Source organism: Procambarus clarkii, chromosome 63 (genome assembly GCF_040958095.1).
Source record: "Procambarus clarkii isolate CNS0578487 chromosome 63, FALCON_Pclarkii_2.0, whole genome shotgun sequence".
Classification (NCBI taxonomy): Eukaryota; Metazoa; Arthropoda; class Malacostraca; order Decapoda; family Cambaridae; genus Procambarus; species Procambarus clarkii.
The window spans coordinates 28,435,885-28,461,979 of NC_091212.1; the positions used below are offsets into that span (position 1 = coordinate 28,435,885).

Genomic DNA, 26,095 nt, shown 5'->3' on the forward strand with positions numbered 1-26,095 from the left:
AATACTGACCCCAGCAGCCACTAAGTGGGTCCCACAAGGATCAATACTGACCCCAGCAGCCACTGAGTGAGTCCCACATGATCAATACTGACCCCCAGCAGCCACTAAGCGAGACCCACAAGGATCAATACTGGCCCCAGCAGCCACTAATTGGGTCCCACAAGGATCAATACTGACCCCAGCAGTCACTAAGTGAGTCCCACAATGATCAATACTGACCCCAGCAGCCACTAAGTGAGTCCCACAAGGATCAATACTGGCCTCAGCAGCCACTAATTGGGTCCCACAAGGATCAATACTGACCCCAGCAGTCACTAAGTGAGTCCCACAATGATCAATACTGACCCCAGCAGTCACTAAGTGAGTCCCACAAGGATCGATACTGGCCTCAGCAGCCACTAATTGGGTCCCACATGATCAATACTGACCCCAGCAGCCACTAATTGGGTCCCACAAGGATCAATACTGACCCCAGCAGCCACTAAGTGGGTCCCACAAGGATCAATACTGACCCCAGCAGCCACTAAGTGGGTCCCACAAGGATCAATACTGACCCCAGCAGCCACTGAGTGAGTCCCACATGATCAATACTGACCCCAGCAGCCACTAAGCGAGACCCACAAGGATCAATACTGGCCCCAGCAGCCACTAATTGGGTCCCACAAGGATCAATACTGACCCCAGCAGTCACTAAGTGAGTTCCACAATGATCAATACTGACCCCAGCAGCCACTAAGTGAGTCCCACAAGGATCAATACTGGCCTCAGCAGCCACTAATTGGGTCCCACAAGGATCAATACTGACCCCAGCAGTCACTAAGTGAGTCCCACAATGATCAATACTGACCCCAGCAGTCACTAAGTGAGTCCCACAAGGATCGATACTGGCCTCAGCAGCCACTAATTGGGTCCCACATGATCAATACTGACCCCAGCAGCCACTAATTGGGTCCCACAAGGATCAATACTGACCCCAGCAGCCACTAATTGGGTCCCACAAGGATCAATATTGACCCCAGCAGCCACTAATTGGGTCCCACAAGGATCAATACTGACCCCAGCAGTTACTAATTGGGTCCCACACAGATCAGTATTGACCCCAGTAGTCACTAGTGAGGTCCCACAAGGATCAGTACCGACTGCAGCAGTCAAAATACAGTACCAAGCTCTGATCCCTCATCTCCTCATAATGTCTTATTATTCTGCATTATGTACAGTATTTGTGGCTGGAGAGTGGCAGGAGCATACATAATATTCAGGTATGGTTTTTGTTATCAAAAACAGGACAAAAAGTGGACTTTAGGAGGCCTTTAAAATGCATCACAATTTTTATTTAACCTCAATTATAAACACATTTTAGCCTCTTTAACTCAGCAGTGTTAAGCAAACATTTCAAATGCCACTCTGGTCTCTTTACTCACCTGAGAAAAAATAAATTCAAAGCACAATGGGGCCATTTGACTCACCGGTGTGTATCCAATAATTGCACCACTGATGACAGTCATGGTAACTACAGCACTGAGCTTCCTCATTTTCATGATGAGGGAAGAGAAGGTCGATACCACCAGAGTGTAAGTCCAGCTGTGTACCCAAAATGTGGCTGCAAATAAAAAACAAGCGTGGAATGTAATGAAACGCCATTTTCTGGGTGAGACCCGGAGGCTCCCAGGAGCTTATCCAGGCTGATATGCTAATGTTAGACTTTGGCATCAGTCATGTGTATGGAGTTCTGTGGGCCTACTGTGGACCACGAACCAAAATCTGGCCCCCTCAGAAGAGGCATGGGGAGCAATGGCCTATAGAAACCCTGGTGTGGTTGGAAGCATTCTGTCTGCCTTTGACAAGGTCAGGCACCCAGAAAGGTAAGCATCCTGAAACAAATTCCTATTCTGGTGAAAATTGCTACCAAAAGCCAAACAAGTGAATAGAACTCCCCAAAAAGAATGAGGAAACGAGCACGACGTCACAAGTCGCCGCGCCACTGTCTGGGCAGCTCCCCCCTCTCTGTGAGGGGGAAAGGGGAGCCCCAAACTCCTGCCCGGATATACACCCTTCAGTTCTGAGGCTGGATGTCAAACCACACACAAAAAAATACACCGACCGGGGGGTGGGGGTGGGGGGGGGGAGGCATGGCGGGGAGCCTCCTGGTCTCACCCAGAAAGTGGCTTTTCATTACATTCAACGCTGGTTTTCTGGGGAGAGCCCCTTTGGCTCCCCAGAGCTAACTACCCACGGAGGAAAAGTAAAGGGACTTACCAGGCAGGCAGTCGCTGCTCACTCCTCAACTCAAAGTAGAGACAACTGGCTGCAACCGCTGACTCAAAGCGACACAGGCCCGAATAGGCCCAGGAACATTCACGAGGTATCAAGCAGCCAGGACCCTGTTCGACAGCCAAAATCCCCGTGCCCGAATGTCAGCCCAGGACATGTTGCCAAAAATGGCAACAAGAGCAGCGAACGTGGAACGTCACGGGCACTGGGAGAGACCACAGGCTGGCTAGCCTTAACAACCCTGCAGACGACCTGGGAGACCCGCACTCGCGAACAGGGAAGATGCGAAACAGGATCAACCCAAAGCGCATCCCCGGACACATTGGCCAAGGCGCGCAAAGAATGGTGGAGGGCCACAACCGGACACAAAACATGATGCACCCCCGACCCGACCAACCAGGCATCAACAACTGAAGAACCCCTCCGGAAAGCAGCAGTCTCATTCTTAGCCAGAAAAGGAGACGGCTGCAGACGAACAAACCTATTGCCACGACCGAAGGAGCAGGAAACTCCTGCGCCGGAGGAGAGCATGAAACTCCCCGACCTGACCCCTAGAGGCCAATGTCAATAAAAAAAAGAGCCTCCGAGAAACAATCCTGAACCGAAAGGGCCACAACAAACTGTGGAGAAGAAAAGAAAAGAGAGCACTCTGTCCAATGACCAGGACAGTTCAGGCGGCACATGAGGGGCCGAAGGTGAAACAACGAATGAGACAGCTTGCGAAACGGCACAGATGTAACATCAATACCGAAAGCAAGCTGAAGCGGCTCAGCCAGCGCCGCATAAGACGAGGCGACAGTATGGGGCAAGTTGATGGCCCCGAACCTCCCACGCCAAGGACAAGACCACGCCAACAAACGCAGCTACCTAAGAAGGGACAGAAGGAAACGGAAGGACCGTCAAAAAACCCCACACTGTCGCCAAGAAGAAGCATGTAAAGGGGACACTATCAACGAAGCCACCCGACCAACAACAGAAGGTGAGAGACTCGAGGCAGAACCGAACCAGCCCCGCCACGGGCCATTTGAGCCTAGGAAGAGGCGGAGCCGCAGGAAGATCTTGGGTGCGACCACTGAGCCAGTAGAACTGGAAACTCAAGCTGGCAAAGGAGAAGATGGAATGTCTGCCATACAGAAAAACATCCCAATGCCAGCGAGCCTGCCAGGAAACCGGAGACGATGGTTCCGACACGAGACTTTAGAGAAGGGACACCGTGAAAATGCCAACAGGCAGGGTAAGCCAGGAAACCAGGAACCCAAACCTGGCAATAGGAGAGCCAAAAGGCACAAACAAAACACACAACAATGTGTAGGATAAAATGAGAAAACAGAAATACAAGAAAAAGACCAGAACAACAGCCCAAGCTCCAACATCCAGGGACAAGAGTGTAGAAGGAAGATAAGGAACGAAGAAGGCAAGTAGCAAACGGGAATGAAAGGGACACGACCAACAACACATAGAGCCGCTGGTCATGTCCCAACAAGCAACGCCAACAACACACAGAGTTGTTTGACACGTCCCAACATAAGACGAAACGGGATAAGGTGCAAAGGTATGCCACCAGACCAGTACCCAAACCAAGAAGCACGAGCTATGAGGATATGATCACCATATTCAAGATTCTTAAAGGAAGTGATAGGGCAGAGAAATACCGACTACAGGACCCCAGGGGACACCGGGAAAATGAGAGCCCAAATGAGCCATAGAGACGTTGGAAAGAAGTATCGCAGTGTCAGAGTAGTGGTCAAAAGGAACACATGAGGAAGCGATGTGGTGGAAGATGACACCACACACAGCTTCAAGCGTAGATACGATAGAGCCCAGCAGGCTCAGGAATCCGCACATTAGCGATTGACAGGTGAAAAGCGGGACCAAAAAGCCAAAGCTCAACTCCCGCAAACACAACTAGGCAAGTACAACAAGGGAAGTACAAAGAATCCAATGTATATGGAAGGGCTAAGCCTGGCACTGCAAGACAGGCAAGGAATGAGTGACCCAGATACGACAACGAAAAACGGGGCTGTGAACCCCCCTTGCAACAATTAACCCAGACGAACAAAGAAGGCCCCAGGAAGAAGCACGGAAGGGCCAAACAAAACACCACAACCAATCCCCAACAAGCATCCACAGTAAGAAAACTGCAGCAAAACGTCACTTCATAACATCCTGACACAGGAACATAGACCCCATAACGTACACCCCCACCATTGTACCTCGTAACCTGGTGGAGATGGGGGCCCCTTGCTGGACTCAAGCATGGGTAGGGCATGCAAAAGAGTGGGACTGGATGGGTATAAATAGGAGCAGTCTCGTAAAGCCCAATAGGCCTGCTGCAGTCACCTGTGTTCCAATGTTCTAATATTCGTATCCAAAAACCATGAACCAGTGTCTGGCTGAAAGAGACGCCAGACCGCATAAACTCACCTGCAGAACGTAGGCACGAAGCGTCATGACACAATGTAGCCGAGAAGATGCTGAGAGCACCGCCAGTGAAAGAAGGCAAAGCCGCACATGCAGGAGAAGAATAGGGTAGAGGCGAAGGAGGTACCCCACATCCGTACGCAGGGAAAACCCAGTGTCCTCCCCATAGCGGCAATCCAGAACACCCCCTAGTAGCTACAGGGCACAGACTGGAGAATTGAGAGGAGCGAGAGGCAAAGCACCCGAGAAAAAAGGACGCAGAACACCAGTACATGTTTACACCGCCCATATCAAAACAAACTACCACAGAGCATGCGCAGCAGCAGGATTGCCAGATTTAGGTTGCTAAAAGTCGCGAGCCAAAGAAAGGAAAATCACAAATTTTACTATAAAACTAGACAAAATATATTTGGTAACGATTAATTCTCTGTCCAGAGTGCACAGGGGAGCTTTTAACAGTAGCCAAAACATACAGAGCATAGCTCTTCATTTGGGCTACAAGTAGCCCAATCTGGCAACCTTGTGCAGCGCAGGAAAGGAGGTTCGAACCACATCCCGCTCAGCGGGAAGGCACCAACTAGGAATATTGAAAGAAAATGAGCAGTGCCGAGACAGAGCACGGAGAGAAGACACAATCACGAAAGAACGAAACAGGACCGAAAGCCGAGAAGAAGCACGGAGGGGAACCAACAAGCCCTAGAAAGGACCGGAGGGAAGCCACACCGGAAGACGACAGACGTTCCAGTAATACGTGAAGAAACAAAAACCTTCCCGAACCTTCGAGAACATATAGAAGCAAGCGTAAAGCACAAAGGCACATAAAGGCACAGTCACACCCGAGACCAAAAGTCATGCAGAACCCTGAGAAGAGGGGAATATGACGGTGAAGGCCTGTCCCAAGAAGAAGGTTAGAGAAATGGAGAAAAGTACCCACCGACAGGACTGAACCAACGGATCCAAGGGACAAGGAAGCGAACCTGGGGAGGGGCCGACGCCCAACAACATGTACGGAGAGGGGAGGAAGAAAAACCCCACTCCTTGTAACCGCAAGCCCCGCCCAGAGGATAGAAAAACCCTGGCAGGGTCCAACGGGGCCCTAGGCCCCCAAGTCAGCCCCTCACCAACTCCGGGAATCCACATGGCAAGCCCCGGGGCTGAGCCGTCCCCCAAAGCCCCAGGCTCACAAGAAAAAGTCAGGGCAGCCAGACAAGTACTAAGGAAGGGAGCCCACTGGCAGACTCATACAACACGGCTGTTGGAACAGGCTCGAATGCCTCTGTCGCTACCCCAGAAGGGGAATTCCCAGAGACCGCCCGAGTCTCAAGACGATCGAAACCCCGTCCCGACTCCGAACCCACACACAGTAAGGATCCGGATGCTTACTGTGTGTGGGAGGAAGTGGGGGGGGAGGACCATACAAGACCACAACGGGGGAAAAACAAGAGGGGTGCGGAAAGAAACAAAACCGAAGCAACCAATACCCCCAAGCCTCGTCACACCAACCAAAACGGGGCAGCCTCGGGGCTTCCGGGGAGCAAACAACCTAGCCCGTTGCCACCACCGAAACACACCGTGCAACGCCCGTGTTGCCTGTACCCACATAGTCCACAGAAGACTGGGTAACCGAGTCACAAACAAGCAACAAAATTCGTAGGACTCCAGGCCGAAGGTGCCGCCGACCCCACAAGCAGCAGACGGAGGCAAAGACAGTGAGTCACCCTGAGACAAGGGGACAGAGCAACCCACGAACTCGCACAAAGCGAGGGGAGGACCCCGGGGTCACATCCATTGGACCCATGCGTCCCTGTGGGAATTCCCACGGTCCTGAGACGGAACTCACAGTCAGGGAATCCCAGGCAGGGTACTGCTAACCAGCGCCTAAGTCTACCAAACAACCTTCTAAGAACTAGACCCCTGGGACGTGTACACTCGCGAGGACCTAGCAGGGGAAACCACCGGAAGAAGGAAGAGTACTCAGTACACAGGGGGCAAGAACCAAGGCAGACTTCCACCACTAAGACAAAAAAAATAAAAACGCAAAAGGACAGCGTACCCAGGCGGAACAGAGCCGGCCGCTATGATTGGTGAAAACTATCTGCGCAGTACCCTGCGCCCCTACCAGTGCAAACTGCCCCCACCCTAAGGCGAACAAGGGAGACAGAATACGCTAGCACACAAAGGACAGCCAAAAACCAAGCAGTAAATGGCCTAGCAGAGGCTGAACCAAAGGAACTTGGGGAAGGTGGCCCCATGGGCAGTACTTACTGGGCACTTAGGGAAGGAAACCCTAGGCGCATGCAACCCGGGTACTGGCGAATCACTCCCAGCTCACGCCCCACCTAGAAGACAATCACCACACACTAGGTACAATGCTGAAATAACCACTGGAGCCGGGGCACACAACCGTTGCCTATAGCATTAGCTTCAGAAGTGAAGGGTGGATAGCCGGGCAGGGGTCTGGGGCTCCCTCTTCCCCCTCCCGGGGTGAGGGGAGCTGCGCAGACAGCGGCGCGGCGACATGAGATGTCATGTTCATTTGCTTGTTTCTTTTTGGGGAGTTCCATTCACTTGTTCGGCTTTTGGTAGCAATTTTCACTAGAATAGGGGTTTGTTTTGGGACGCTTATATTTCTGGGTGCCTGACCCTGTCGATGGGACATAGAATGCTTCCAATCACACGGGGGTTTCTATAAGCCATTGCTCCCCATGCCTCTCTGAGGGGGCCAGGTTCTGGTTAATGGTCCCCAGTAGGCCCACAGAATTCCATACACATGACTGATACCAAAGTCTGACATTAGCATATTAGCCTGGATAAGCTCCGGGGAGCCGAAGGGGCTCCTCCCAGAAATACAAAATATTAACACTTTCGCGCCCCCTTGGATGGTAAAAAAAAAAAGCGGTATGTGCGCGCGCCGTTTTTGCCGCGTAAGCGTAAAAACAAAAATGTGTATACTCTTTTTACTCTCCTGACCTTAGTTCTCGAGCTACGTATTTCATTTTGGTACCAACGTGTTCGCAATAAAATTCTCTAGAAGAACATCAGTAAAAAAAAGTCACGAAACGTATAGGGATACCAGCACCAAATAAATAACTACGAAGATGACTCGCCGTGAGCACCCAACAGCAACAAAATGTTTTTACTCTTGGGATTGTTATCACCTTCACACTTGTCCTACAGCGTTAATTTTGGTATCAATGGACTCGCAATGAAATTCCCAACACGGTGATATGAATATAAACGTAGAATAATGATTGCGGCCCACCCGCAAGAGTGTGGGAAGTGGTGAAATTGTTACCCGGTATCGGTGACGGGACGACACATGTGCGATACGGCGCTTTGAAAGTTTATACTTATTTCACTCTCCTGACATTATTTTTCTATGTACGTCATTCATTTTTGTGTCAATGTGTTCGCAATAGAATGTTCTATGAGCCCGTAGGTAAAAAAGATCAACAAAGCGTAAGATAGAATATCGCCAAATATAAAACAACGCTGGAACATATCAGTGAGCGTCAAACACACACCAAATGTTTTTACTTTTGTTATGTTTGTCAAGTTTATACTTGTTGCACACAGTTATTTTTGGTTGTACATTGATCGGAATAAAATTCCCTAAACAGACATATGCATATAATACATGATATGGGGGAAGCATTACCAGTATAAATGGCTAAAGTCACCCACCTGTAACCCATTTGGGACACTCATGCAGACACACGCTACACCTAGAATCTAAAAATCTAAAAATCTATGAAGGTTCGAGTCTACTTATGGCAGTTTATGTGATACAGTGTTCCTTCTGGTAACAAAATACAAAATACATTACCAGTATAAACGGCTAAAGTCACCCATCTGCAACCCGTTTGGGACACACGCTACACCCAAAAAAAAATCTATGAAGGTTCGAGTCTACTTATGGCAGTTTATGTGATACAGTGTTCATTCTGGTATCAAAATACTCGTTTCAGTTTGTAGTTCATGTGATTTTCAGAATCAACTGAATCGCTGGAGGTTCAACATTTGAGTCAGAGTCATCTGACAAAACCGTCTCGTCAAATGGCAGTGTGCCAGACATCTCGGGTTCTGATTCGGTTGCTGCTTCAGCTTGAGGTGTTGAAGTGAACAAGGGCCGCCTCACACCAGATGGTCCAGGAGTTTGCATGGCGTCAGCATAGGCAGGACCTGTGTCATCATTTATGTCTGGAGCGTGCCGCAAGTGTTGAGATACTGTTGCTGTTCGAGGCAAATCTTCCGGGTCCCAGCACAATAGGGCCCAATTTGCCACCTCGTGGAACTGTAGCAATGTTAGCTTTTTTTGATCAGTTGTGTTGTATTTGTACAAAATAAAGGCATTATGCAAAGCCATTTGCAGGAAATAAAACGTTATCTTTTAGGTCCACTTGTGAGTTTTCCGGGTAAAATGGTAATACCATTTGATCGAAGTGGTCCACACCTTTCATGAACTTATTGTACCATGCAGCCTAGTGGTGAGAAAGAGAGCCTCATGGCGCGCAGTTTGAAACAAACCCAAAGTAAATCGGATTAAAATTTAATTTTATACAAATATTTTAAAAGAGGACATAAATTTATGTCCACCATGCGGGAGCGGGTAGGCGAAACAGAACGCCGGGAGGAGTCCTCATCAGCAGAAAGTGTTAAGCTGACAAGGTGAGGAAATCAACATGAAAAAATTGTAAGTAATAAAGCTCCCAATGCTACGGGTGCTTATTTTCTCCTTTTTTCAATAGTCTATTTTTTTTTTTGGACTGGGCACTTTAGTATAATTCCCCATTTGTCAGCCTCCCAAGGCCAAACACTAGACCTGCAATATTTTTCCTATTTTTCCTGAACTTGGCATCAGTTTTTATACAGTGGTACCTCCACTTACGAATTTAATCCGTTCCCAGAGACGGGTTGTAACTCAACAATTTTTAAGTTGAAACGAATTTTCCCACAAGAAATAATGTAAATTGAATTAATCCGTTGAACACCCCCAAAAATATTAATTTAAAAATATATTTTATTCCGAATACCAGTCTCTTTGTGCTAGCTACAATACAGTATGTATATCTTAGCATTATTGAGGACTCTTGTTGGCATATGAAAGATGGTGAGGAGGGGGGAAGAGGAGGAGAGGTGTTACTGTTTGAAAGGGAAGTCCCATTCCATTGTAATATCAGATAGTGATGACTTCTATTGGGTACTCTCTCTCTCCTACGTTTTGCCTGCATACCAGTAGGACCTGGTTGTGGCTCACTGCTTGTTTTTCTCACTATGAACCTTTCCATGGAGACTTGTTTTCCCTACGTCTGAACATTTGTCTGTAGTGAGGCATCGCAGTGTCATTAAAAAGGTTAAGGCAATGCGTACTGCAGGTTGATTTGGGTGAGTCGTTTCAAGAAAACTTTGCATTTCTTCCCATACTGCACACCACTTCTTAACTGTTGAGGAAGGACATTCTGTACTGTCTCCTCCTTCCCTGAAGAAATTTCCTCAGCTGTCTCTTGTTGCTGCTCCTTGTGAAGGGCTAGGAGTTCTTCGCTGTGTTCCTCCACCAACTCACAACACTAACAACTCTCACATCACTGTGAATGCCACCTCTTTTTCTAAATTTCTCAAACCATCTTCTGCTCGCCTTAAACTCTTTCGTATCTGTATCACTTGTTCAAGGGGTTTTCTTTATAAGATCATCTTGCAATAGCCTTGCTTTTCACAAATGATGGCCTCTGAAACACTATCTCCCGCTAACTCCTTGTTGCGTATCCAAATTAATAATAACTTTTCAGCATCCTCAAGTGTTTGTGTTCTATGTTTCCTGAATATTGATATGCCTTTTGCCGCTTTAGCACTCATAATGTCCTTTTTCTTAGCAAGTACGTTATATATCGTTGACATGGACTTGGTGTACTGCCTAGCTAGATCATCAATCCGCACATCATCTTCATGTTTACGAATGATCGCTTGTTTTTCCTCTATGGTCATCCTCACATGTGTTTTCTTAGGTTGAACCTTACCACTGACTTTCTTGGGACCCATAGCATAATACATAATAATTACTTTTATGTTCAAAAACAAAAAAGCACAAAAACAATGAAATTCTTTACAAGCGTGATCATCACTAAGCAGGTGGTTCTGGTAAACTGAGGTGGGGTCGCCTGTGCCACCAGGAACCATGTGCTTGGTCGACCCATACCCATATGATCCATATTAACAAAGTCGCTAGTCGAGGCAACGGGCAGTTGTAAGTCGAGGTTTCACTGTATAGTACTTCATAATTTTGTTTTTCATAAAATGCTCAGAGAAGAGTGGTGGGAAAAGAAGCACCAAGGTATTATGACTATATAGCACTTGGAACAGGTCAGGATAAGGATTTGGTATGAGACAGGGGGAAAGGAACCAATTGGACAGATGGGGGATTGAACGCAGACCTGCATGAACCGAGACTGTCACTCTACCATCCAGCCCAAGTGGTTGGGCTATACAGAAGAGTGGAGGGCCAAGAGGGAAATGCCACAGAAGAGGATTAAAAGTGTGTTCCCAATAGAGCAACTTTACCTGGCCATTGCAGAGCACTCAATATGCCACCCTGGTCTGCCATGACCCCATGGTGATTCCCAGTATGGCTCACCACCCTTGGACCCCTTCCAAAGAGCAAAGTCTCGAGCCGATTTCTTTATCCCAGCGCCGCGCATATCCAATGATTCGTCAAGCGTAGTCATTTTTCCATAACGACCATAAGCTCTCGTGTCAAAGTACACTGAACCTGAAAGCACAGAAATATTAGAAACAAGCAAAAAAACCAGTGTTTAATGTAATGAAATGCCATTTTTTGGGTAAGCCCCGGAGGTTCCCTGGAACTATTGGGCTAATATGCAATTCATTAGACCAGGGAATTAGTCATAAGATTTCAGCCAATCGGGGACCACGAACCAGAACCTGGCCCCCTCAGCCAGGTTCTGGCTGAGAATGCCCAGGGATCAATGGTCCTGGAAAACTCCGCTGTATTTGGGGGTTTTCCTTATCTGCCATCGACTGGAGTTAGGCACCCAGAAAGGTAGGAATAACAAAACAGACCCAACATGGGAAGAAAATTGCAACCAACAACCAAAGAGAGAGGCAGAACTTCCTCCAATCCCAAGGAAACAAACAAATGTCACACCCCACGGTTGTGCTGCTCCTTTGTGCAGCCCCCCACTTCCCCAGACTCAGGGGAAGCCCCAGACCCCTCCCTGTACCAGTGACCCAGCCACTCCAGTTCGGAGGCTAAGTATCAAAACAACGTGAAAACTGCTGACCAGAGGGAGAGAGGGAGAGAGGGTGCCAGGGAGCCTCTGGGGCTCACCCAGAAAATGGCATTTCATTACATTCAACACTGGTTTTCTGGGGGAGGGGGAGCCCCTTTGGCTCCCTGGAGCTACATACCCAAAGATAAGTAAAGGAGGGACCTACCCGGGAGGTGGCCACCACCCGTTCGTCAACTCGTCGAGACAACTGGCTGCAACCTGCAACCCAAAGCAACACAAAAATGAGCCAGACCAAGAACATTGACCAAATAATGGGCTGCCAGAACCCTGTAGGACCTCCAAAATCCCCATGCCCGAACATCAGCCAAAGACATGTTGTCGAAGACAGCAGTCAACGCAGCAACTTTACAAACATCATGGGCAAGGAGATAGACCGCAGGCTGGCTAAACTTAAGGGACCCGGTGCATGGGCACCGAATCTTCCTCATACACACTCAATCTTTTTTTTTTTGCATAATCCTCATGGCGAATGCTCCCACTTTTCCATATAAATCAACATCATACCATGAACGAAAAAAAAGTTAAAAACAAAAAAAAACAGCGTTGAATGTAATGAAACGCCATTTTCTGGGCGAGTCTTGGAGGCTCCCCGGAGCTATCCCAGGCTGATATGCTAATGTCAGACTTTGGCATCAGTCATGTGTACGGAGTTCTTAGGCCTACCGGGGACCACGGCCAGAACCGGGCCCCCTCAGAGAGGCAAGGGGAGCAATGGCCTATAGAAGCCCCCGTGTGGTTGGAAGCATTCTATGTCTGCCATCGACCGGAACAGGCACCCAGAAAGGTAAGCGCCCCAAAACAAACCCCTATTCTGGTTAAAATTGCTACCAAAAGCCGAACTAGTGGAGAGAACTCCCCAACCGAAAACAAGCAAACTAGTGTGACGTCACACACTGCCGCACCGCTGTCTGCGCAGCTCCCCCCTCCCCGGGAGGGGGAAGGGGGAGCCCCAGACCCCCCACGCCGGCTACCCACACCTCAGTTCTTGAGGTTGGATGTCAAAAACGCGAAAAACCGCCGACCGGAGGGAGGGAAGGATGCCGGGGAGCCTCCGGGACTCACCCAGAAAATGGCGTTTCATTACATTCAACGCTGGTTTTCTGGGGGAAGCCCCGTCGGCTCCCCGGAGCTAACTACCCACAGACGGAAAAAGAGGAACTTAACCGGGAGGCGGTCGTCGCTCACTCCTCAACTCGAAGCCGAGACAAATGGCTGCAACTGCCGACCCAAAGCAACACAGGCCCGACGGGGCCCAGGGACATTCACAAGGTAGCGAGCAGCCAGGACCCTGTTCGACCGCCAAAATCCCCGCGCCCAAATATCAGACCAAGACATATTCCCAAAGACGGCAGCAAGAGCCGCGAACTTACGAACGTCATGGGCACAGGGATAGACCGCAGGCTGGCTGGACTTAATAACCCTGCGGATGACCTGGGAGACCCGAACCCGCGAACAGGGAAGAAGGGAAACCGGATCAACCCACAGCGCGTCCCCGGACACAGAAGCCGTGGCGCGCAAATAACAGCGAAGCGCCGCAACCAGACACAAAACATGATGCACCCCCGGTCTGACCAACCAAGCATCAACCATCCATGGACCCCTCCGGAACGCAGCAGTCTCATTCTTCGCCAGAAAAGAAGGAGACGGCTGCAAACGAACAAAACAATCACCACAACCAAAAGAGCAGAAACCCCTGCGCCGGAGGAGAGCATGAAGCTCCCCTACCCGACCCCCAGAGGCCAAAGTCAACAAGAAAAGTGCCTTGGAAAAACAATCCTGGACCGAAGGGGCCACAACGAAACGAGGAGACGAAAGGAAAGCGAGTACTCTGTCAAAAGACCAGGACGGCTCAGGCGACGCATGAGCAGGCCGGAGGTGAAACAACGCACGAGACAGCTTGCGAAACGGCGCAGACATAACATCGATACCGAAAGCAAGCTGAAACGGCTCCGCCAGTGCCGCACGATACGAGGCGACAGTGTTAGGCATAAGATGACGGTCCTGAAACAACCACGAGAGGAAGGACAAGACCACCCGAACAGACAAGGAACTAACACGACGAAGACGCAAAAAGAAACGAAAGGACCGCCAGGAAACTTCATACTGCCGCCGAGAAGCCCTCAGGTGGGACACCAACAAGGAGGCCACCTGATCACCATAGAGATGATGATAGACTCGAGTAAAAAAAAACATACGCGAAGACTCGAGGAGAAGATCGAACCAGCCACGTGACGTACCGGCCCGATCTGCTGGAAGAGGCGGAGCCGCGGGAAAACCCTCGGGTTCGGACACCGACCGGCCACCAAGGGGCCAGAAGGACAACTCTCCCCTGGTAAGTCTCTAAGCGAGTCAGGACCTGGAGCAACAGCCGAACCGGGGGAAAGAGGTACAGGAACCCCCACCTCGACCAGTCTAGCCGAAAGGTATCGACCCCGACGGCCCTCGCGATCAGGGAAGGGCACCGCATAAACGGGAAGACGCCGCGACCACGCCGACGCGAAGAGGTCCACCTCGGGGCGCCCGATCGTCTGGTAAAGCCAACGGAAGGACTTGTCGTCGACCGTCCACTCCGTGGAGAGGGGAACGAAGCGAGACAGGGCGTCGGCCAAGACGTTGGACACGTCCCTTACGTGAACCGCCAGGAGAGCCAAACCCCCGAGAACTCAGCAGATGAGTCACCCGAAGCGACCAACCCCAAAGAGACAAGGACCGCATCGAACCCCTGTGGTGCAGGCAATGAACCACCAGAGAGCAGTCCAAATGGAGCCGAATCGTCGATCCGCGGGCCACCCAAATCCTCCCCAGAGCAAACCACATTGCCGCGAACTCCCGCACCGTGTTGTGAGCTCGACGGAAGGACGGATCCCAACGCCCCTGGCCGGCCTGGTGAGCACTGGTCACAAAACCCCAGCCGAGAGACGACGCATCCATGTACACATTGAGCGAGGGCTCGGGTAGGCGCCAAGGCACTGAACCCCGAAAAACCCAAAGAGGAAGCCGGTGACGCAGCAACCGACGCAAGGCCCCCGCGGGTCAAACTCTGCGATCGCGAGAGAGGCGGAAGGGGGAACCCCGAAGGAACCAGAACAGCCGTCGAAGCCAAACCCGACCCGTTGGGTAGACCACCATCGCAAAGTTCAGGCTCCTGCACAGCCCTTCGAGCAACCGCCGGGTGACCCGAGGACCCTCCAGAAACAGACGAAGGCGGGACCGCAGCCGCAGGAGAGACTCCGGAGGGAGAGACAAGGAGGCGGTTCGAGAGTCCCAAACGAGACCCAGCCAAGTCCGAACCCGAGAGGGAACCAGATGGGACTTCCTCCAGTTCACCAAGAACCCGAACTCGGCGAGCTGGGAAAGAACCAAATCCCTGGCTAGCAAGCAAGCTGACTGGCTGGGAGCCCAAACCAGCCAGTCATCGAGGTAGGCCAACACCCGAACACCTAGGAGACGCAAACGAGCCACCACAACCCGTGTAAGGCGCGTGAACACGCGAGGTGCCAGGTTCAACCCGAACGAGAGACAATGAAAGCGGTAACTCAGACGCCCCACAACAAAACCGAGCCAGTCTCTGAACTGTGGATGAATCGGGACATGCCAATAAGCGTCCCGGAAGTCCAGGGACACCATCCAAGCTCCCGGCTCCAAGAGGAGCCGAACCTGAGACAGCGTAGTCATCCGAAAGGAGGGGCAATAAACCCAGGGGTTCAGACGGGACATGTCCAGAATGAACCGCAGGTCCGCGCAGTCCCGTTTCGGAACCGGAAACAGATGGGAAACCCATCTGAGGGACGACGTCGTTTCGACGACGCCCAAGCGTACCCACTCCAAGACGACTCAACAGAGCACAGGGGAAAAAACCTACCCTGCCAGCCCCGACCCCCCCAAGGGCAGAGGGGCCACCCAACGCCACCGCAGGCCGCGAGACACGACCCGAATCGTGGGCCGAAAGGCCCACGAATCGTGGGACCAGGCGCGGGCGAACAGTGCAAGCCGCCTCCACATCGCCCCGTCAAGGGGGCAAACCGTGAAAGGGCCGGCGACCCTTACGAGGCCCAGAACCCCGCACAGCGCGAACACCGCGCCGACCAGACGACACATCCCGCAAAATCGGCGTGAACAGCTTCAACAAGGCAGCCGACGAACGCGCAGCCGAGGACAAGGTGCCGGACCCCGGGACGGACGCAAGCGTCCTCACATCCTCCACGAGCCAATCCGAAGACAGCTCCAGGAGGGAAAAGAACTGCAAGGCCGAAGCCAAAAGGCCCTGGGCGCGCAAGTCCTCCGCAACGAGTGCCGCCGAAAGGGAGGGAACCTGCACATGGAGCTGAATAACGCCCACATCGCGGGGAAGGGCAGGGGCAAACAAGCACTCATTCAGGTACTCAAGCTCGCCCCCCAGGAAAACCTGAAGCACCGTGGAAGCTTCCCGCCACTCCAGCGTGCGGGAACGACAGAAGGAATACCAGGAATCCAGAACAAACAAGGGGCAGTCTGCTAACCAGGACGACTCCGGAACCTCGTAACGGAGCCAGAAAGGGAACGAAGTCCCAAACCTGAATGCGGACGGATCCATTTCCGAGGCATAATCCGGGTCACGCAGGAGGTAAGCTGCAAAGGCCGCTCGCACCACACCAGGTTGGATGCGATAAGCCGAAAACCTCCGGAAGAACGGAACCGACGTACCCGGGGGAACACAGAACCGAACCCGGGGAGGGGCCGACACCAAATCCAACTCGTATGCAGAGGGGGGAAAAGAAAACCCCACTCCTTGTAACAATAAGCCCCGAGCAGAGGGAAGAAAAACCCAGGCAGGGTCCAGCGGGGCCCAAGGCCCCCAAGTCAGCCCCTCCCCAGCCTCGAGGTCCTTCACCACAGGACCCGAGGCCGAGTCCTCTCCCCAAGCCCCGACCCCACAAGACAAGGACAGAGCAGCCGGAAAAGCTGGAGGAAGGGGGGCCCACTGGTCAGACCCAGAAGCTTCAGCCGGGAGACAAGACTCGAATGCCTCTGCCGCCCCCCCGGAAGGGGCACCCCCCCGAAGCTGCTCGAGTCTCGAGATCAAGTAACCCCTGCTCCGATCCCGAAACCCTCAGACGCTTCGGGGCCGGAAGCAGGGGGGGGCGGGACCAGAACGAACAGAAGGGGAAGGACGAGGAGGTGCGGACTGAACCAGGATCAAAGCGACCCCCACCCCCAAGTCCGGGTCTCAAAAAGCAAAGCGGGGCAGCCCCGGGGTATCCGGGTGAGCAACCAACCGAGCGCGTTGCAACAGACGAAACCTAGACTGCAACGCACGCGCCGCCTGTACCCGAATAGAATCAACAGAGGATTGGGTAAATTGAGTCACAAGCAAGCAGCAACACTCACAGGACTCGGGGTCGAAAGTATCACCGACCCAACAGGCAGCGTGGCAGAGGCAAAAACAATGAGGGTCACCCTGAGACAAGGGGACCGAGCAACCCTCAAACTTGCACACAGCGAGTGGGGACTCCGGGGTCACATCCATCGGACCCACGCGCCCCCTAGGGGATTCCCAGGGTCCTGAGCGTTTACTTTAAGAGGACTCGCGCTCAGGTAGTCCCAGGCAGGGTGCTGCAAACCGGCGCCCAAAACTACCAAGCAAACTTCTATAGCTGAACCCCAGGGACGTGTACACTCATGGGGACCTAGCAGGGGGCACCACTGAGGAGAACAGTGGAAGGGCAAAAACAAACTGAATAAAATGACAGAACCCCCCACCAGGCAAAAAGAAAAAGAAAACAAAACCCCGCAAGAGGACAGCGAACCCCAAGGAACAGAGCCAGCTGCGATGTCGGGAATACAAGCTGAGCAGCATACCTGCGCCCATACCAGTGCAAACTGCCTCTTACCTGCCGGTAACAAGGGAGAACAGAACACCCAAGAGCCCAAGAGGCGGTCGAAAAACCAAAAGGTAAAACGGACCAGCAGAGGCAGACCCCGAGGAGCCTGTGGAAGGTGGCCCCAAGCCCCAAGGGCAGTACTTACAGGGCACAGTTCTGAAGATAACTCCTGGCTCTCGCACCCACAAAACCAACACCACACGCAAAGCACAGTGCAGTAGCGACACCGGAGCCAGAGCACACGACCATCGCCTATAGCATCAGCCTCAAGAATTGATGCGTGGATAGCCGGCGTTGGGGGTCTGGGGCTCCCCCTTCCCCCTCCCGGGGAGGGGGGAGCTGCGCAGACAGCGGCGCGGCGGTGTGCGACGTCACACTAGTTTGCTTGTTTTTGGTTGGGGAGTTCTATCCACTAGTTCGGCTTTTGGTAGCAATTTTAACCAGAATAGGGGTTTGTTTTGGGACGCTTACCTTTCTGGGTGCCTGTTCCGGTCGATGGCAGACATAGAATGCTTCCAACCACATGGGGGCTTCTATAGGCCATTGCTCCCCTTGCCTCTCTGAGGGGGCCCGGTTCTGGCCGTGGTCCCCGGTAGGCCTAAGAACTCCATACACATGACTGATGCCAAAGTCTGACATTAGCATCTCAGCCTGGGATAGCTCCGGGGAGCCGATGGGGCTCCCCCCAGAAAAACAGCTTTGAATGTAATGAAATGCCATTTTCTGGGCGAGCCCTGGAGGCTCCCTGGAGCTTATCGGGCTAATGTATGTTATATTAGACCGGGACATTAGCTATGGAGTTCAGACCTACCAGGGACCAGCACCAAAACCTGGCCCCTTCAGAGAGGTATCAGGGAGCAATGGCCCTGGAAAACCTCCTTGTGATTGGGGAAAAACCTTATCTGCCATCGACCGGGGTTAGGCACCCAGAAAGGTAGGCATAACAAAACCCCACATGGTAAGAAACTAAAACAAAAAACGAACAGAGAGGTAGAAACTCCCTACAATCCCCAGACCTCACCGTGCCTAGCATCAGCTCGGAAGCTAAGCTTTAACCAACGCTAAAGACTGCTGACTAGTGGAAGAGAGGGTTGCCAGGGAGCCTCTGAGGCTCATCCATAAAATGGCATTTCATTACATTCAATGCTGGTTTTCTGTGGGGAGCCCCTCTGGCTCCCAGGAGCTACATACCCAATGAGAAGGAAAAGAAAGAGCTGACCCAGGAGGTGACCACCACAAACTCCACAACACGAAGCTGAGACAACAGGCAGCAACCTGCAACCTAAAGCAACACAAGAACGCACAGAAGCGCTTGGGTCTGTCTGAGAGGGAGGGTTCAGACGTGTCGCCGTCGTGCTCCGTGAAAAAACTCAAATAAACCGGGGTTTTCTAGGATAACAACCATGGATTACAGACCACAGTGAACACGAAGTGCATAGTGACCCATAGGAAAGTTGAATACAGTAATTAACAATGGAACTTTGAGTGAAATAAAGAATAAGCGTAGGACCACGTGCGAGCAGTGCCACCAGCCACATGGGTACATGTGTATAGGCGATATACATCACATATAGCGAGCAGTGATACGTTGAACAGTGAAGTGGAACGTGTTGAAAGTGTCGGAGAATTACACATAGAAAGAAATAGAAATGTAATTTTGTGGGAGTAGGAGGCATCATGCAGTGTTTACACCACAGCCACGAGGCCTATGAGTGTATGGGATGTCCCCCAGTGATAACATACTGGCATTATATATACAGTATTGTAATACGGGAATGTGGGTTTAGGAACTAGTAACAGAGTAAGTGAATACCATTGCAAGTCGGAAAGTAAGCAGATAATCCTTAGGATAATACAGGCAAATAATTCAGTGTTATAAATCAAGGAACTGGCAATGGGTGGCATCCACCCACCCCGCGACCTGTGACACAAACAACGGTCAACTATACCCCACTAGGACCGTCTTCACCACCAGGAGATAAGTACCCCCTCATAAAGTTGAACAAATAAACATACATAATATTATAAACATACTGTATACATATTATATATACATACATATAATACTATAAATATATTCATAATATTATAAATAGTAAAATTACTGTACTGAAGTCAACAAGGGATAAATCGACAATAAAACACAAATAGGGGAACAGACAACCTCTACGCCACAAACCCAACATGGAGACGTGTGGAGGATGCTTTAAGCCACTTCAGAAGAGTGTTGTAGGGATTGTATGCAATATTTGTAACATAAGATTTCACCTCAGTTGTACAGAATTATGTACACAATATGCAAACAGACAAGGTACCTACTGGATCTGTCACAAGGATAGACTGATGTGGGGAAACATCACCAAACTAATGAATGGCATTCCTGAAGTACATAGGTTACAATTCACACAAAAGCTACCAGAAATGCATGCAGAGTATGAAAAAACAGCAGCGAACACTGAACACAACCTGAGAGCTTGAGAGATTAGAGAGTCACATTGGCAATGTAGAAGGACATTATGTCGAGGTACACGAAAATGAAGGCAATATTGAAGAGCAAACTGGTAATAGGAGTAAGGAGAGAAACAATGAGAAGGACGAGAACACAAATAAGAAAGACGAAAGCAACAAGGAGAAAGATAAGGGGCAATACCGAGAATGAATGCGGAAACGAGAAAGTTGGAACAAAAAACACAGAGGTACCCAAGTCGTGCACGGGTACAAACAATAAGAATATAAGCACAGATTAAAATATTTGCAGGCATTATGCAAAAGGACAGTGCAGATATGGGACGAGAGGCATGAATGCACATTCATGCACCCACGGAAATGCCGAAACTGGTTAGGGAAAGGCAGCTGTCGTTTTGGAACAAATTGTAGATATTTCCATCCTAAGTTATGCAAACTCTCAGTGAATGAGAGGAAATGCTACGGTCTCCAATGCCCTGATTACAATGTGAGAGGCACACAGCGCTATATGAGAGGAAGCCCAATATAATAGCCCAGGAAATTTTTTAGAGGCAAGCAGAACCAGAGGAGGAACAGACAGGCAGAAACATTGCAGGAGTACGGATCGGGAGGGGAGAAATGCCCAAGACTGGACTACGGTTCGTCATCAAGCCCACACACACTACACCCCCAACTACACAGAAACTACCACACTCTCCAGTATCACTTCCAAAAGTGGAGACCCACACCCTGGGTCAGGGCAGAGAGGAGGGAGAACTACCAAAACCTTCCAGAATTGACACACAATATGGACAATCATTCATATTTGCCAACATTCAAGGTCTAAAATCAAAGTCAAGAAATAAAGTTAAGTTCATAAGGCCTCCTTTTAGAGTCAAACTCAATATTTGGGGCATTCACGGAAACTCATATGAAAGAATACATTGATAGTGAAATCTGGATTCCAAATTATAATTTATATAGATATGATAGAGAAAATAGGTCAAATGGAGGAGTAGGTCTGAATATTAAAGAGGACCTGGTACTCACAGAGCTACTAAACTCAACTAATGAGGTGGTAGAGGTACTTGGAATTACGGTAGACAAAATAAACCTAATTATTATTCTAATATATAAACTGCCAGATACAATGGTTGAGGAATTCACAGAGCAGATGCACAAAATAGAGAACATCCTTGATAATCTAGCGAACCCAGCACCAGATATTATCTTCCTTGGAGATTTCAATTTACCAAGTCTAAGATTGAGAATGGTAAACACAAATATCATAGCAGGGAATGACCCGGGAAATAACCAACCACAGGTCAGAGAACTTTTGAGATTCTGTGACAAGTTCTCGCTCAATCAACAGATCACAGATCCAACTAGGAACGAAAACACACTAGACTTGCTATTCACAAACGATGATGACCTAATCAGAGACATTACAATCTCTGATACTACATACTCAGACCATAAGCTCATTGAAGTACGAACTAGCATAAATAACGGTAATAGGTCTAAGAGACCCAACAAGCGAGAAGGAATATTCAATATTCAATTCAATTTCAACAATAACAGGATCGACTGGGAAAAAATGAATGTAGACCTTGCAACCATTCAATGGGAGACGGTCTTAAGCGACAAAACTCCCACAAACATCTCGAGGATGTTCAGAGGCAAACAAGCACACGTTAAGGCACTCAAACTCGCTCCCCAGGTAAACCTGTAACACAGTGGAAGCCTCCCGCCAATTAAGCGTGCAGGTCCGACAAAACCCATGCCATGCTCCAATGAAAAGAAAGGGCAGTCTTCTAACCAGGAAGACTCCAGTACCTCCTAACGCACCCAATAGATGAAGGTCGAACTGAACTCAAAAGAAGACGAATCCATCACCGAGACGTAATCCGGGTCTCGTAGGACGCAAGCTGTGATGGCCTCCCGAACCTCCTTAGGCGGGACTTGAGAAGCAAAAAAAACCTCCGAAAGGAAGGAACCGAAGAACACAGGAGGAGCAGGCTCGAATGCCTGTTGCTGACCTGAAAGGGGCAGTTCCAAAGCCATCAAAGTCTCACAACCATCTAAACCCCACCTCAACTTTGAAACCCTCAGATATTTGGGAGCAGGGAGCAAGGTGTTTAATTGAAACAAAAAACCAGCGTTGAATGTAATGAAACGCCATTTTCTGGGTGAGTCCCGGAGGCTCCCCGGAGCTATCCCAGGCTGATATGCTAATGTCAGACTTTGGCATCAGTCATGTGTATGGAGTTCTTAGGCCTACCGGGGACCACGGCCAGAACCGGGCCCCCTCAGAGAGGCAAGGGGAGCAATGGCCTATAGAAGCCCCCGTGTAGTTGGAAGCATTCTATGTCTGCCATCGACCGGAACAGGCACCCAGAAAGGTAAGCGCCCCAAAACAAACCCCTATTCTGGTTAAAATTGCTACCTAATATCGAACTAGTGGATAGAACTCCCCAACCGAAAACAAGCAAATTAGTGTGACGTCACACACTGCCGCGCCGCTGTCTGCGCAGCTCCCCCCTCCCCGGGAGGGGGAAGGGGGAGCCCCAGACCCCCCGCGCCGGCTACCCACACCTCAGTTCTTGAGGCTGGATGTCAAAAACGCGAAAAACCGCCGACCGGAGGGAGGGAGGGATGCCGGGGAGCCTCCGGGACTCACCCAGAAAATGGCGTTTCATTACATTCAACGCTGGTTTTCTGGGGGGAGCCCCGTCGGCTCCCCGGAGCTAACTACCCACAGACAGAAAAAGAGGGACTTACCCGGGAGGCGGTCGTCGCTCACCCCTCAACTCGAAGCCGAGACAACTGGCTGCAACCGCCGACCCAAAGCAACACAGGCCCGACGAGGGCCAGGGACATTCACAAGGTAACGAGCAGCCAGGACCCTGTTCGACCGCCAAAATCCCCGCGCCCGAATATCAGACCAAGACATATTCCCAAAGACGGCAGCAAGAGCCGCGAACTTACGAACGTCATGGGCACGGGGATAGACCGCAGGCTGGCTAGACCTAATAACCCTGCGGACGACCTGAGAGACCCGAACCCGCGAACAGGGAAGAAGGGAAACCGGATCAACCCACAGCGCGTCCCCGGACACAGAAGCCGTGGCGCGCAAATAACGGCGAAGCGCCGCAACCGGACACAAAACATGATGCACCCCCGGCCTGACCAACCAAGCATCAACCACCCATGGACCCCTCCGGAACGCAGCAGTCTCATTCTTCGCCAGAAAAGAAGGAGACGGCTGCAAACGAACAAAACTATCACCACGACCAAAAGAGCAGAAACCCCTGCGCCGGAGGAGAGCATGAAGCTCCCCTACCCGACCCCCAGAGGCCAAAGCCAACAAGAAAAGTGCCTTGGAAAAACAATCCTGGACCGAAGGGGCCACAACGAAACGAGGAGATGAAAGGAAAGCGAGCACTCTGTCCAAAGACCAGGACGGCTCAGGCGACGCATGAGCAGGCCGGAGGTGAAACAATGCACGAGACAGCTTGCGAAACGGCGCAGACGTAACATCGATACCGAAAGCAAGCTGAAGCGGCTCCGCCAGCGCCGCACGATACGAAGCGACAGTGTTAGGCATAAGATGACGGTCCTGAAACAACCACGAGAGGAAGGACAAGACCACCCGAACAGACAAGGAGCTAACACGACGAAGACGCAAAAAGAAACGGAAGGACCGCCAGGAAACTTCATACTGCCGCCGGGAAGAAGCCCTCAGGTGGGACACCAACAAGGAGGCCACCTGATCACCATAGAGATGATGATAGACTCGAGTCAAAAAAACCATACGCGAAGACTCGAGGAGAAGATCGAACCAGCTACGTGACGTACCGGCCCGATCTGCTGAAAGAGGCGGAGCCGCGGGAAAACCCTCGGGTTCGGACACCGAGCAACCAGCGCCTGAAACCAAGGCTGGGCCGGCCACCAAGGGGCCAGAAGGACAACTCTCCCCTGGTAAGTCTCTAAGCGAGTCAGGACCTGGAGCAACAGCCGAACTGGGGGAAAGAGGTACAGGAACCCCCACCTCGACCAGTCGAGCCGAAAGGCATCGACCCCGACGGCCTCGCAATCGGGGAAGGGCGCCGCATAAACGGGAAGACGCCGCGACCACGCCGACGCGAAGAGGTCCACCTCGGGGCGCCCGAACGTCTGGCAAAGCCAACGGAAGGACTCGTCGTCGACCGTCCACTCCGTGGAGAGGGGAACGAAGCGAGACAGGGCGTCGGCCAAGACGTTGGACACGCCCCGTACGTGAACCGCCAGGAGAGCCAAACCCCGAGAACTCAGCAGACGAGTCACCCGAAGCGACCAACCCCAAAGAGACAAGGACCGCATCGAACCCCCGCGGTTCAGGCAATGAACCACCGGAGAGCAGTCCGAATGGAGCCGAATCGTCGATCCGCGGGCCACCCGAATCCTCCCCAGAGCAAACCACACTGCCGCGAACTCCCGCACCGTACTGTGAGCTCGACGGAAGGACGGATCCCAACGCCCCTGGCCGGCCTGGTGAGCACTGGTCACAAAACCCCAGCCGAGAGACGACGCATCCGTGTACACATCGAGCGAGGGCTCGGGTAGGCGCCAAGGCACTGAACCCCGAAAAACCCGAAGAGGAAGCCGGTGACGCAGCAACCGACGCAAGTCCCCCGGGGGTCGAACTCTGCGATCGCGAGAGAGGCGGAAGGGGGAACCCCGAAGGAACCAGAACAGCCGTCGAAGCCAAACCCGACCCGGCGGGTAGACCACCATCGCGAAGTTCAGGCTCCCGCACAGCCCCTCGAGCAACCGCCGGGTGACCCGAGGGCCCTCCAGAAACAGACGAAGGCGGGACCGCAGCCGCAGGAGAGACTCCGGAGGGAGAGACAAGGAGGCGGTCCGAGAGTCCCACACGAGACCCAGCCAAGTCCGAACCTGAGAGGGAACCAGATGGGACTTCCTCCAGTTCACCAAGAACCCGAACCCGGCGAGCTGGGAAAGAACCAAATCCCTGGCTAGCAAGCAAGCTGACTGGCTGGGAGCCCAAACCAGCCAGTCGTCGAGGTAGGCCAACACCCGAACACCTAGGAGACGCAAACGAGCCACCACAACCCGTGTAAGGCGTGTGAACACGCGAGGTGCCAGGTTCAACCCGAACGGGAGACAACGAAAGCGGTAACTCAGACGCCCCACTACAAAACCGAGCCAGTCCCTGAACCGCGGATGAATCGGGACATGCCAATAAGCGTCCCGGAGGTCCAGGGACACCATCCAAGCACCCGGCTCCAAGAGGAGCCGAACCTGAGACAGCGTAGTCATCCGAAAGGAGGGGCAATGAACCCAGGGGTTCAGACGGGACAAGTCCAGAATGAACCGCAGGTCCGCGCAGTCCCGTTTCGGAACCGGAAACAGACGGGAAACCCATCTGAGGGACGACGTCGTTTCGACGACGCCCAAGCGTACCCACTCCAAGACGACTCGACAGAGCGCAGGGGAAGAAGCCTGCCCCGCCAGCCCCGACCCCCCAAAGGGGGGAGGGGCCACCCAACGCCACCGCAGGCCGCGAGACACGACCCGAAAGGCCCACGAATCGTGGGACCAGGCGCGGGCGAACAGCGCAAGCCGCCCCCCCATCGCCCCGTCAAAGGGGCAAACCGCGAAAGGGCCGGCGACCCTTACGAGACCCAGAACCCCGCACAGCGCGAACACCGCGCCGACCAGACGAGGGAGGGTCCGCAGGAGGAGCCAACCCCAAACCTGACACCAGAGGCCTACCACGACGAGAGGAAC

General features: G+C 51.8%; 1 protein-coding gene across 6 annotated transcripts in view; it reads right to left on the reverse strand.

The window, feature by feature from the left end:
• CysRS-m (cysteine--tRNA ligase-like protein, mitochondrial) overlaps nt 1–26,095 on the reverse strand; it is a 156,107-nt gene that overhangs the window by 55,381 nt on the left and 74,631 nt on the right. For all 6 annotated transcript variants that reach the window (XR_011223584.1, XM_045760549.2, XM_045760550.2 and 3 more), the window contains 2 exons: nt 11,248–11,455; nt 1,467–1,600 (listed from right to left, as the gene is read on the reverse strand). Coding sequence is in view for 5 of the 6 variants with exons in the window: in XM_045760549.2 (XP_045616505.1) it covers nt 1,467–1,600; nt 11,248–11,455 (342 nt within the window). In the remaining variant the exon portion in view is untranslated. The remainder of the gene's footprint in view (nt 1–1,466; nt 1,601–11,247; nt 11,456–26,095) is intronic.